Raw genomic sequence first — 13,153 nt, 5'->3', positions numbered from 1 at the left:
GAGAGCCAATGGCCTGGATTCAAACACCAACTCCACCACTCAGGTGCTCTGTGACCTCGGCAAACCCAGAGCCCTTGGTAGAATAAGAATGATGGCAGTGCCATTCACGGGTCTGAATAACAACAGTCTTGGCATGTGAGCAGTCCCTAAAGTCATCTAACCAGGGCTCAGATCAGGCACTAGAAGCTAGTCAGGCACTTATGGGGGTCTACGGGGCGAACACAGGAGGTGGCAGAGGCTACAGGGGTAGAGGGGAATGTCCCTGCTGGGCTCACAGGAACAGAGTGGGAGCTTAGTGGGAGCACAGCTATCCCTGAGGCCGGAGCGCCCCCTAGCGGCCGCCTGGAAGAGCTGGGAGGAGAGCAGGAGGGGGCTTTGGTGGGGTTGATCCCAGGCCTTGCAGGGGCCAATCACCAGCCCTGGAAGAAAGAGCTGCTCCAAGGCAGAATGGGAGTCAGGCCAAGCACCAGGGAGGTTTTCCCACCAGCTAGGATATGGTGCCAAGAGGGGGAGGCTTTGATGGGAAGCATCTTCCAGTTTATTCCCTCCCTCCCTCCCTCCCTTCCTCTATCATTCTGTGCCTGTCTGTCTCACACTCGCCAAGGAAACACAGGACAGAGCAGGTTGCACATTGGAGAGAGAGGTCACAGTCCAAAAAGGACTCTGACAGCTTGGTCCCCCTGCCTGAGATGCCTGTCCCTTCCTCCTCAGCAAGGGTTCATACCTAAGAACAAGCCCTGACCTCACTATCCCTTGGAAGTCATGCTCACCAGCCTTTAGCATGAGCAGCGGGTCACGTGACCACCTTGGCCTCAAACAGCAGCTTCTTGGGGGCCAGGAGCCAGTCTTATTTACCTCTTGATCCCAAAAGCTCAGGCAAATGTCTGGAACCTACTGTTTAATTAACCAAATAGGGGAGAAAAAAAAAAAGTGGATAAAGACTAGGAAATGGCTAAGTAAAATAAGCCAGCCAGAGAAAGACAAGTACCATATGATTTCTCTAATATGTAGAATCTAATGAAAAAAATAAATTAACAAACAAAATACAAACTGACTCAGATATAGAGAACAGACTGACAGCTGTCAGAGGGGAGGGGGGTTTGGGGGGCTGGGTAAAAAGGTGAAGGGATTAAGCAACCAGAAAAAAAGGGGGTGGGGGAGGTAGAAGAGGATAAAGGGGGGGACAAGTGGTGATGGAAGAAGATGTGACTTGGGGTGGCGAACACACAAAATATACGGATGATGTATTATAGAATTGTATACCTGAAACTTACACAATTTTATTAACCAATGTCACCCAAATGTCAATTTTAAAAATTTAAAAAAAAAAAAAAAAGACTAGGAAATGGGGCTTCCTAGAAGGTGGGAAAATAAAGAGTCGGAAATAGGATCCCACCAAGTATGCAGATACATTTTCTCCCTCAACCTCCTCCTGACCAGCTCCTATCCCCCAATTCCTCTGCCAGCCATACTTCCCAGAGGAACACTTACAGGCTCTTTTCTTGTCTTCCACCCACTCTTCAGATGCAGCTTCAGGCTACAGTATACCCCAAAAGTTCCTGAAGGTCACCTACATCCCCAAATCCAACAGGTGTGTGTCCTTTGCCTCTTCACAGACTCTTCCCAGTGTTCCCTGCCACCTCCCTGGGATGGACAGCTAGCCCTGTCTCCGCTTCCTTCTTCCCACCAGGCAGCTCCTTCTGTTCCCCTTGCAGGTTCTGATCCTTCCTCCCAGGTTACTCTGTCACCTTCTTCTCATTTCCTTCTCTCCCCCTTAGGGGCACTCCAGTTGCTCTGCAGGTACCACAAACAGACAATGCCTACCCTTCCACCATGCCTGCTGTCCAGAGCCCCAGGCCAAGGAATCAAATGATACTCCTGCTTTGATGTCCTAGGTACCTCCAACCCAAAAGGCTTACAGCCATACTGGGAGCACCCGTCTCGGTGGCAGGCCTCTCCTCCAGCCTGTAACCAGAAGCCAGCCTCACAAGCCCCCGACTCCTTACATCCTGCCCACCACCAACCCACAGCTCTCATCCCAAAGTCTGCTCCTCTCATCCCCTAGAAGTCACCCCATCTTCATTTTTGGATTTGGGCCCCCTACAATGTTCTATCCATGAAACAGAGAGGGAGCTTTCAAAACACAAATCCACTAACCTCATGCTACAGCCTGCCCCTCTCTGGCCAGTGCTTTCTGGCTGTTTCTATAGTAACAAGCACAACCCTGGTACACTCAACTCTGCTCTCTGCACCCAGTCCTGCCCTGGCCCCTACACCCAAACCTGCAGCTTCCGAGCTCCTCTCTCTGCCCCACACCATGAACCCTTCCTTCAGAGCCCCTACCAGAGGCCCCTACCTGAGGCCAAGCCTCCCCAGCTCCTCTGACCAGCTCAAAGCACTTCAACTCTCTCTCACAGGTCATTAGCGTTTCATCTGTATGATTCCCTGATCCACATTGGCCTCCCCCACCCACAGGACTAGGTGAGCATGGGGCCTGGTATCAGCAAGGACCATGAGAACTGCTGACTGGGTGTGGGGGTTGACACAGTACCGAGTCTGGATCTTTCTAAGTTTGGACAGAACATATAGGCAGGCAGGTGGGGCTTCCTGAAGTTGGTGATGAGAGGCAAATGGCACAAACCAGGGCACAGCAGGGCTAGTGGGGGGCTTTACTTATGCCCTCATCCGATAGGGAGTGATCCCAGGCCCTGGGGTGGTGGTTTGCAGATGTAGGTGTGAGCCAGAGGTGGGAGGGCAGCTAAGGTGGGTGAAGGCCTCAAGAATGCCCATCCTTGGTGCTCTCTTGCCCTATAAACACCACCCAGCCTGACAAGTACAGCCTACGATGTGTGCTCCGCGACACCACAGCCCTGTGAAGAGCACAGCACACCTCAGGCCCTCCACAGGCATTTACTTGAGCCTCACTGCCCACCTGCTTACCTTGCATGTTGTGCTCACCAGGGCTCCATCCCAGCTCCAGACAGCACCCTGCACAAGGTCGCTGTGGGCTGCCAGCTCTGCAGAGAAGCAGACAAGGTCAAGAAGGGTACCAGGTCCCCACATCCTGCCCTGGGCAATGAGAACACAGGAAAGTTGTTGGGCCTGGTTGAAAGTAACTCCCCGGGGCAGAGGCAGCAGCTGCTAGGGTCCCTTCTCAGTCAGAAGGTGCAAGGGTAGCCACTCCTTCCAGATACGCTATACTATACCCAGGGCTCCTTTCACAGCCCTACCATCATCAGGCCACGCTCCTACTCTAAAACCTTCCAAGACTCCTTGCTCCTCACCCCTGTAGAGCTGCTGTGCTATGCTGAGTAGTCATGAAGACCTCAGCACAGTGCTGGGCACACATTAAGGGCTTGAGATGATAATTACAGCTGGGGTGACTCCCTAATGACATCTGCCTGGTGACCTTCACCTCTGCTTCATGGATCAGGCTGGTCTCAACTGTGCCAGGAGCTCTTTCGGTGCAAGCCCTAGACCTTGTACTTCCCATTCGTGTGGCACAAGATGCCTCCGTGGTGAGCACTGGCTGATGCTGTCAGAAGAGGACCCCGGGAGACACCGGTTATGCTATAAATGGCCCTTGGCCTAAGTCCCAAAGGAGGGGACATTACCACTGTGAGCTTGGCCTACCCTGGACACTGCACAGCCCTGGAGTGTGATTCTATCGTTCAACTCTCCAAGCCTTGTGTCTTTACCCTAAAAAGGTGATGAGCATGTCAAGGAAGACGCTGCAAAAAGGACTCAGTGACACTACCACAGAAAACACCTGGGCTCAGCTGTAGCTCACACTGCAGGGTCATAACCAGTCAAATACTGAGGAGCCTGGTCCAAAGTTATCATTATCTATGCATGCACTGGTGTCTGTGTCACCCCCAAATCTCACATGTTGAAACCTAAGCCCCACTGTGATGGAATTTGGAGGTGGGTCTTTGGGAGGTGATTAGCTCATAAAGAGCGAGCCCCCATAAATGGGATTAGTGCCCCTATAAAAAGAGGTCCCAGAGAGCTCCCTTGCCTCTTCCACCATGGGAAGAAACAGGGAGAAGATGGCTGGTTATGACTCAGGAAGCAGGTTCTCGCCAGACACCAAAGTGGCTGGCATCTTGATCTTGGACTTCCAGCCTCCAAAACTGTGAGAAATAAAATTCTGTTGTCTACAAGCCACCCAGTCTATGGGATTTTGTTAGAGCATCCCAAAAAGACTAGAACAATCTATACTAGGAAAATAAGAGGAGGAGGAGGAAGAGGGTGATGGGGAGGGCAAGGCAGGGATGTGGCAGGCCTATGAGAAAGCAAAACCTCATCTCCCAGGTAGGAGTTAATAGTTTGTTTTCGAAACTTGAAACAACATATAATTCAAGAAATAACAGTATAAGAAAGTTATTTAGACACGTGGAGGAAAAAGCAGAAAAAAACAGCTAAATGAGATGAAAACAGATGCTATGGAAAATGAAGAGAGTGGGGTGGTAATAATTAAGACTTATTTTACACTATGTGCATGTGAGTTTTTGATACTTCCTTTACCGCTCATGGTATCAAACACATAAACAAAGAAACAGAACACAGTCCAGGAGGGGGCTGCCCAGAAAGTGACACAGCTAATGTGGCCCGTACCTGTTAGGGGCTGTTGCTTGGCCACATCCCAGACCTTTACGGCCGTGCCTGCTGTGCTCACCAGGATGCCATCCACGGTTGGGTGGAACTGCAGCACCTCCACTTGGGTGTCCTCAGGGCCCAGCACCAGCCCAGGCCCCGAGGGCAGCACCTGGCCAGGGGCTGGCAGTCGCCATAGTTTCATCTGTGGGAAAGAGGAAGTCTGTGAGCCCAGGATAGGGAGGGGCCTCACTGCATCCAGCCTACCTCACCTGAGGCTGCCCCTAACCCCAGGGGTCATGCTTAGGTACAAGACTGTATGTCCATGTTGGGGAAAGGAGGGAGACCTGGCTCAGGATCATGGGAGTGGTTGGTTGAAGGCTGGGGGGAAATGGAAGTAGGGAAGCCAAGGTGGCTCCAATCCATCTCTTCCAGCTCTCCCATACCATCCCAGCCCTGCTGTCCTTCAGTAGTCAAGCAGCAGGATAGCAGGTCTGGCAAGTACACAGGAATACATGGGAGCTGATGTGTGTTGAGGAACAAAGAAAGTCTAGATTAGCCCAGCCCTGCAACTCTGTGGAGAAGGTAAAGGGGTAGTTGGGGGCGGGGGGAGGGGGCCTGGACTGGGACAAAGCAGAGCCCTAGTGGCTCAGAGGGCTCAGAAGGCCCAACTAAGAAAGGGTGAGGCATGAAGCAGCTCTTCCAGTAGCTCTACTCACCGTCCTGTCGGCTGATCCTGTGGCCAAAAGGAAGTCATCAAAGGGAGAGAAGTCCAAGTCTGTGACCAGGTCTGAGGGACAGGAATGGCTGCTTCAGTCAGGCCCAAAAGAACTGGCCAGAAAGTCCTGCTTCCAGCCCAATGTGCTCTTTTCCCCAAGGCCGGAACCAAAGCCCAGGGCTTCAGAGGTGATACCTCTGCACACACGGCAGCAGGCTCTGAGTCCTAGAAGGAGGTCACCTCTGCAAACTATGGGCAAATGCCATAGACCTGCAACACCTTTCCCTGAGAGCCCAGTGGACCCAGGGCGGCAAAGGGCCTGGCATGAAGAGGTCAGCAGGACAATGGGCAGGAAGCTCCTGAGATTACCAGGCACCTGCAATCATCCCACATCCAGAGCCAAGCACAAGGCCTGGCTCAAGAAGGCGTGAATGAGCAGTCCTAGCCCCACTCTATCACAAGGGATTCACAAACCACCCAGGCCAGCTGGCCTTTAGTACCTCCCTAGGGAGATACACACACCTGTGCAGGTGCAACTAGGGGTAAGCTGCGCACAAAGGGGTGACCCCAAGGTTAGGGGCAGGAAAGGCTTCGATGAGGGGCATGTTGGCCATGGAGGAGGCAGCGGGAGAAAGGGAGGAAGGTGGTTGTCACACGCCTGACCCATTACTCCCTGCTAAGCCAGGGCTGGCCAGTTCAAGCGTGAGTGCACCTAATCTTCGCCCCAGCAGCCAGATTCTCTCTTAGGGGAATTAAACCTGGAATGGGAAGCCCTAGCGACAGGGTGTTTTAGGGACTGGCCTGAGTGGAAGGCTGCCAGGTCCCTCCTAAGACCTGTGAATTCTGGAAGCTCCCTAGGACTTTCCCAATAAATCTCTTTTCAGCTTAAGCAAACTGGAATTGGTTTCTGTTCTTTGAAACCAAAGAACCTGAACTTCCCAGCTCTGAGGGTGCCAGGAGGGGAGGTGGGGACACAGACTAAGCCAGAACTCAGAGGGAAAATGAGGCTGGGCAGAGATGAGGCCAGGGCTTAGGGGATGTAAGCAGGACAGCCAGGCCTGCAGCAGCAGAGCAAAGAGCAGAGCAGGCGCCCTACTACCTGCCTCTCCAGAGCTAAGCACGACATTTTCCTCTCAGCCAGAGGTAAGGAAGAAAAGGGGGTATAATGAGAACAGGTACCCTTTGGGACAGCCTCAGCCTGGACTCCTGGCCACAAACCCCTGCTGCTCCACCCTGAGGGCTCCGCTTTGGACAGGGCAGGGCAAAGGCCCAGAGCAGCAGCCAATGCAGGCAGCCTGGCATACTGAGAAAATGAGAAATAGTAATGTGACTGAGTGCCTGGCTGTGCCAGAAGCCTGAGTATTGCATGTGCATTTATCTCACCAAATCCTCAGTGACCCAACAGGATGGCACTGTGGCATCGTCACCCAAGTGGAAGACAAGGACACAAGAACAGAGGTTACGTTAAGTAACTTGTCCAAAGATACACAACTAAGAAAAGACAAAGCCGAGGATCAGGCCAGGTAGTCCAGCTTCAGAACCTATATCCTCAGCACATCATCACACTGCCTTTCTCAAACTAGAGAGCAGACCCAGGCCCACCCCGCAGCCTAGATACACAGCAACACCCTCTAGAAGCCTCCCTGCCCTCTGTTCTACTGGGCAGCTGGGCTGAAGGGCCACTTGATGCTGAGGCAAGACATAGAAGGTGGCCCAAAGGCTGGGCATCCTTAAGACAGGTCAGTAGCCAGAGCTCAGCCCACCAATCTCCCCACCACCATTGGCACCTAAGAGAGCATATAGTGCCTGGTGTCTTGAGGGCAGGTCTGAGGGAGCTGGAACTCAGTTACTCCCAGAAAGGTTTCCCAGAAAGGCCACTCCTACAGGGAGAAGTGCTGAATAGTTGGAGCCACAGTGAGGCCTGGTCCAGCTTCTATTTGAAGCCCCTAAGTCATAGGGCACTCACTACCTCACAAATATCACCAATTTGGGGAAACTCCTCCATGAGTAAAAAGCATCTAGAAGCAAGCAGCACGGTGCCCAAGAACATAAGGTCAGATAGACCTGGGTTCTAATTCTGGCTCTGCTAGCAGCAGCAGTACCAACATTGGCAAGTTCCTAACCTCTCTGAGTCCCCATTTTCCTAGCTGAAAATTGGGTTATTTTAAAATATACTGCAAAGAGGTGTGAGAGTAGTGAGAAAACAGACTTCTTATACACATTATAACACAGGTGGATTTCAAAGCATTATGCCAAGTGAAAGATATCAGATTTGAAAAACTATGTATGGTATTTCCCATTTATGTGAAATGTTCAGAAAAGGCCAGTCTATAGAGCAGAGGCCAGCAAACATTTTCTGGAAAGGGTGAGGTAGTAAATATTTCAGGCTTAAAGGACCATACTATCTCTGCTCAATGCTGCAGTTGTTGGGTAAAAGTGGTTACAGACTGACCATTGGTGAAGAGGCCTGGCAGTGTTCCAATACAACAGTTTACAAAGACAGGCAGCAGGCCAGATGTGGCCATACCAGTAGGCTGCAGACTCCTAATGCAGAGGCAGAAAGTAGATCAACAGTTGCCTGAGGCTGCAGTGCCTGAGGTGGAAATGGTTTAAGAACAAAGAGGCATGAGGGATCTTCTGCGGAAGTGTTCTAAAACCCCATGGTGGTATATGTCGTCGGCAGCCGTCCGAGAGACGATGGTGTAGCTTCTTAAGAGTCTATCTGCACCGCCGAGAATGGCTGTGCAGTCCGACTCGGGAGTGACACGGTATCTGTCTCCTCCCGTGTTGAATCAACATCTTGCGATGACGCTGGAGTGTCCTCTCCAGTGAAGCTGAAGCTACAGAGCCTGGGCAGGGTGATATGGAGGGTCTGCTGTTGCCCATGCAGCAGACCCCCCCTCTCTTCGCAGCTGAAGGGTCCAAGGGAAAGACGGAGTCAATACAGCTTGGCTTCAGGTGCGCCGCAGGAGTTGCCGGTGTTGACTACAACGTCAAACCGCCTTAGGGACTCCGGCTCCGGATTTTCTGTCGGGGTTTACTCCCTTAGCCTTGCCCTAAAGAGGTATGCCGCAAGGCAGCGGAGGTTTTTTGGAGTCAGAGTTTTCCTTCTCTGATGTGCCCTGACTGGAAGATCGAACCAGCGACACTTAGCTCGCAGGCCGACGCTCAATCCACTGAGCCAAACCAGCCAGGGAGGGTGGTATATGTAACCCTTTAATTTTAATAAGAGTTATCAAGTTCTTCACTTAAAACAGATAATGTTAATGATATGTAAATGATATCTTGATAAAATTGCAAGAAGCTTTAAAAAATAATTAGATGATCAATCTTTAATATTGTTATTTTATTAACTCCCATTGTCATCAGCAGGATTCCTACACTGAGATGCACACCCAGAAAAGGGACCAAAGATCAGAGGGCCTGGGCCCACGGCTGCCAAAGCTGGATAGGGAAAGAGGAAGCAGCCAGGCATTGTCCTCGGAGAGCAAACTGTTTCCTGAAGGCTGATGGGCTGCCAGGCAGTTGCTGGGAGCCCCTAGAAATAGCTGCAGCAGAAGAAAGTTCTCTTTGTGAAGGTCCGTCTCTAGTCCTACAGCCTAGCCTGCCCCCTCCTTGGAGAGCCCAGAGCAGCCTAGCTGGGGAGAAGGCCTGGTGGCAAAGGGTAGTCCCTTAAGCTTCAGGAGAGGACACAGGGCTTAGAACCACATAGGTTCTCCGCAGTAACAGGGAGCCAACATCTTCCTGGAGCCCGATGTGTGTTGGCGCATATCCCCCTTCCTCCCAGCCTCACTAACTAGAGCACCCAGCTTCCCTCCTCTCTGCATAGGCCCTAATTCTCCACCAAGACTTAAGACTACCAATCTGAACCCCACCTGTCAGAACACACAGTGAGGACAACAGGAGGGATCTGGCAAGCCACAGGCCTGCGAGACAAGGTGCATATGAATCCCTATCTCCAGAGAAGGAGGGGCAAGTCCCAGATTTCCTGGATCCAACCCCTACTCACCAGAATGGCAGCCCAAGTGAGTCACGTGTCTCTTGTCCTCTCCCTGGCCTTCCAGAGGCACGATGCCCAGCACACCTGGCAAATAAAGACAGGGACTCTGACTTCTGGCCTAGGACTCCCAGGGGACACAAGACCCAAAAGCTTGGCCCTGGACCTTCCCAGAGCCTCCACCAATCATAAGATCACATCCCTCTGGACAGATATTGGCCTAGGGTTAGGTCCTTGCCCCACACAAGAACCTTCTGTGACACTGGAAGTATAGAAGACACAGGGGAAAGAAGCTCTTTCTGGCACTGTGGGTCATAAGAGGAAAGGTACCAGCAGCTGCCACTTTTCCCAGCTTTACCTGAGAAAAAAGCCATCACCCGAGTGCAGGAGAGCTGAGGGACAAGAGCAAAGCTGTGGCCAATGGAATGTGTAAGTCTCTGGATAAAGCTCTCCCTGAAGCCCCTGGACTTATTAGCTATATGAACCAAAAGGTATCATTTTGGCTTAAGTCAGTTTGAGTTATCACTGGCAACCAAGAGTCCTAACTAACACAAGGAGCTTTACAAATCTTAGTATTCCTATTGATCCCAGCCACCTCAGACCCCCAGACAAGGAGTAAGTAGCATATGGGGACAACTGGAAACTAATGCAACAGCCCTCCTGGCCATGCTCTTGAAGACCACAGTCAGTGTGGTTTATACAAAATATACACACACATTCTAATCAAAACCACTATGATTACTGCATGTTGACCAGTTTGTAGGGGTCTAAGATCCTATATAGTGCTGATCTCTGAGCACCAAGAGGCACCTCTAAGCCTCCAGCATGCAATGAGTTTACGCTTTGATCCCACCCTATTTGAGTAACAATGCCTGAATCTCCACACCCAAGTCCACCTCCTTACCTGGATGGTCAGAGTTGAAGGCAATCCAGCTGCAGCTGGATTTGATATGGTTCCCACAAGAGAGGGTAGTTCCTGCTCGAATGTCACTGATCCAGGCCTGGAAATAAAGAATAAGAACCCTAAAGGCCAGGACTCTGCAAGTACCTAAAACAAGGGGTGAGGCATGATTCAGGGAACCTCCTTTGGATCAAACCCTATCCCCACTCTCACAGTCCTTTACAAAATACAAAATGTTCTTGAAATAATAACCTAAGTCATAAAGGGGCCTGATTTGCTTACTAAATCAGTTCTCCAATAAGGAGAGGAAGCTGAAAAAAGGAAGCACAGGCTGAATGAAGTCAAGGAGCTAACCGGGCAGTGTCCACTCAGGTGTGTGTGTTGTTTCTGTTAAAAGGGGTAGAGAGAAGCAGAGAATGGAGAAGTGACCATCTAGATAGAAGACAGACTCAATTTTCTCAACTGTATTGCTGAAGACCTCCACCTGAGTCCAGGGGTCTCCTCCAAACACCCAAGCCCAGAGAAAGGTAAAATCAAGGCCTTCCCATGAAACCCCACAGATGAGTGAATGACACACCCGTGAAAAGGCATTAATGTTAACAGCCCCACACCTGGGCGGGGGGGCACAGAGGAGCACGTTTTCTGAAACTAAGATCAGCAAGGTCCACATTTTCTCTGTTGGTATTAAAAGCATCGTTCAACACTCCTTCCTGCCACTCAACGATTGAGCACTCCCACCCAGCCCACCCACCCAGTGTCCCAGAAGCCACCTCCACCTCTCAAGTTTCACTTTCATTGTTCACCTGCCTCAGAAAGAACATTATCATCTTGCATTATTTTTCCCTCCTGATTCATGTTTATAGTACAAATACAGTGACAGAATATCTTTTAAAAGAAGAACACAGGGCACATGCCTGGGTTGCGGGCTGGGTCCCCAATTAGGGGCATGCAGGAGGTAACCACACATTGATGTTTCTCTCCCTCTCTTTCTCTTCCTCTTCCCCTCTAAAAATAAAATCTAAAAAAAAAAAAAAAAAAGATCACCGGTTCTCCCATTTCTCTAACATAAACTGTTTTAAATTCTCTTTATAATTCATGTTTCCATGCCTGCCTGTTTACCTTGCATGTCTGAGGACCACAAAGGAACAAGCACAGAGCCCCTCAAGGATACTCCAGACCCCTCCAAGCAGCACTCACTGCATTCTGAGGGACAGTCTCAATGCAACTGAGCACCTCTCCCCCCACCCTCACCCCATCTCCTTTCTTCGTCCCCCATTGCACTCAGAATAAAAGTCAACTTCCTGTGGTCTTTGGATTCTGCAAAAGCACTCGACTCATTGAACATCATGCTTCCCCATCACTACCTACCATCCACCATAGCCCTTTCCGTTCCTCCACCAGGCACTTTCCCACCCTACTTTTCCTCGAGTGGGCTGCTTCCCACCCTTCTGGTCTCAGCTTAAATATAACTTCTTCCCACCAGCCTGCCCCCAACACTCTGAAATTAACCCCCATGACTGTCCATCTCCATCCCATCACCCCACCCTGGTTACTCAGGGCATTTATTACAACTTGCAATGTTTTTGCATGCCTGTCCTTCATAAGGCTATTGGCACCACAGAGGAAGGAAAGTGCTGTCATATTCACTGTTGTGGCTCCAGCTGTTGGGGCCAGCACAGGAGAGATTCAGAGAAAATCCTGTCCATTGGATGAAAACCGGGCTTCTGCCCCGGGCTGCCCTGATGTGTGCTGGCAGCTCTGATGTGTGTTGGCCTCTGACAGTCACTAGACAGGGTCATTTCGTAGGCCCACTTATTGGAGGACATTCCCAGGCCTTCCAAATAACATAGGGAGCGACTGACCAGGGGTGGCATCATCTCTGAAGCACACTCATCAGGCCAGCTGCGCTTCAGGGGCCCAAGCAGCACCCCAGTACTTCTGGACTCCACTTCCTCGGGCTTCCGCAGGCCCCACCCAGCCCCTGGCAGCATCACTCCGAGTAAGGAAACAGCCAGCAGCGAGAGGAGGAAGCGCCGGCGAAAACCCGAGAGACGTGCTTCTGGCCAAGCGGCTCACCCCTCCCGGTGACAGAACCGGATTCTCCAACACCAGGGCAGAAAGGGGCATGTCTCCCACACTCCAACCCCAGGCAGGGGCGATCGGGGCGGCACGGAGAAGGAGCCGGCGTCAGCATCTGCTGAGCCGCAGCTCCCCGCCGAGGCCGACCGGAAGCCGGGAAGGCAGGCAGCCTTGCGGGCCTCGGGCCTTGGCTGGGCCGGTGGGCTGCGCGGCCTCGGGGGTCCTGGGGCCAGGCGGGCGGGCCGGCCGATCGACCGCGGAGCTCACCGAGCGGCAAGAGAGCCTCCCGGGAGCTGCGGACCGGGCGGCCCGGACGCTGGTCCCGGGCCTGAAGGGTGCGCCTCGGGACAGACTTGGCTCCGAGATCAACGCGCAGGGTCCCGGGAGGGAAAGGGGGAGAGGGTCCGCGAGCCAGGATTACCTCACGGCGGGGCGGCCGGGCTTCCGTGTGCCGGTACTTGGACACCTTGAAGCGGCTCATGGCTACGGGGACAGAGGCCACCCCAGCTTCCAGGACCAAACCGTAGTCCCTCAGATGCACCGCCAATAGTCGCGATTCCGCCGGCTTTCAGCTCCACCCGCGGCCCATGGTCCTCGGCCACTCCCTGACACACCCCAGCCAATCGCGGCCCGCTCCGGCCCACTGGGCCCCGCCCCCGGCTCCTCTCCCTCCGCGCCCGCGCCCACGGCCCTGCCCAATCGTTGCAGGATCGCCCGGCGCTGCCAGGCCCAGGTGGTGAAGGGACCTACACCACCAGGGGGGAAGTCACGTGCAATGCGCTGTCCTTCCGACGCCAAGCGGTGAGAGCGTAGGAACTAGGAACAACAGCCAAGATTTTGTGTGCAGGAATTTGCCCCGAGA

General features: G+C 52.4%; 1 protein-coding gene across 7 annotated transcripts in view; it reads right to left on the bottom strand.

The window, feature by feature from the left end:
- CORO7 (coronin 7) overlaps window positions 1-12,878 on the bottom strand; it is a 70,216-nt gene extending 57,338 nt beyond the window's left edge. For 3 of the 7 annotated variants that reach the window (XM_090277107.1, XM_090277111.1, XM_090277110.1), the window contains exons 1-6: window positions 12,713-12,878; window positions 10,216-10,312; window positions 9,324-9,398; window positions 5,316-5,386; window positions 4,618-4,801; window positions 2,941-3,017 (exon numbers count right to left, since the gene is read on the bottom strand). In XM_090277107.1, the coding sequence (XP_090133233.1) occupies window positions 2,941-3,017; window positions 4,618-4,801; window positions 5,316-5,386; window positions 9,324-9,398; window positions 10,216-10,312; window positions 12,713-12,772 (564 nt within the window). In that variant the 5' untranslated portion in view covers window positions 12,773-12,878. The remainder of the gene's footprint in view (window positions 1-2,940; window positions 3,018-4,617; window positions 4,802-5,315; window positions 5,387-9,323; window positions 9,399-10,215; window positions 10,313-12,712) is intronic. The other 4 variants (XM_090277106.1, XM_090277108.1, XM_090277105.1 and 1 more) reach the window with 4 other exon arrangements.
- Window positions 12,879-13,153: the final 275 nt, after the last annotated feature.

The sequence above is a fragment of the Furipterus horrens genome, unplaced genomic scaffold, assembly GCF_987537825.1.
Source record: "Furipterus horrens unplaced genomic scaffold, mFurHor1.1.pri manual_scaffold_5, whole genome shotgun sequence".
Classification (NCBI taxonomy): domain Eukaryota; kingdom Metazoa; phylum Chordata; class Mammalia; order Chiroptera; family Furipteridae; genus Furipterus; species Furipterus horrens.
Note: the sequence above shows the minus strand (reverse complement) of the source record. Positions and strands in the feature narration are given on the sequence as shown.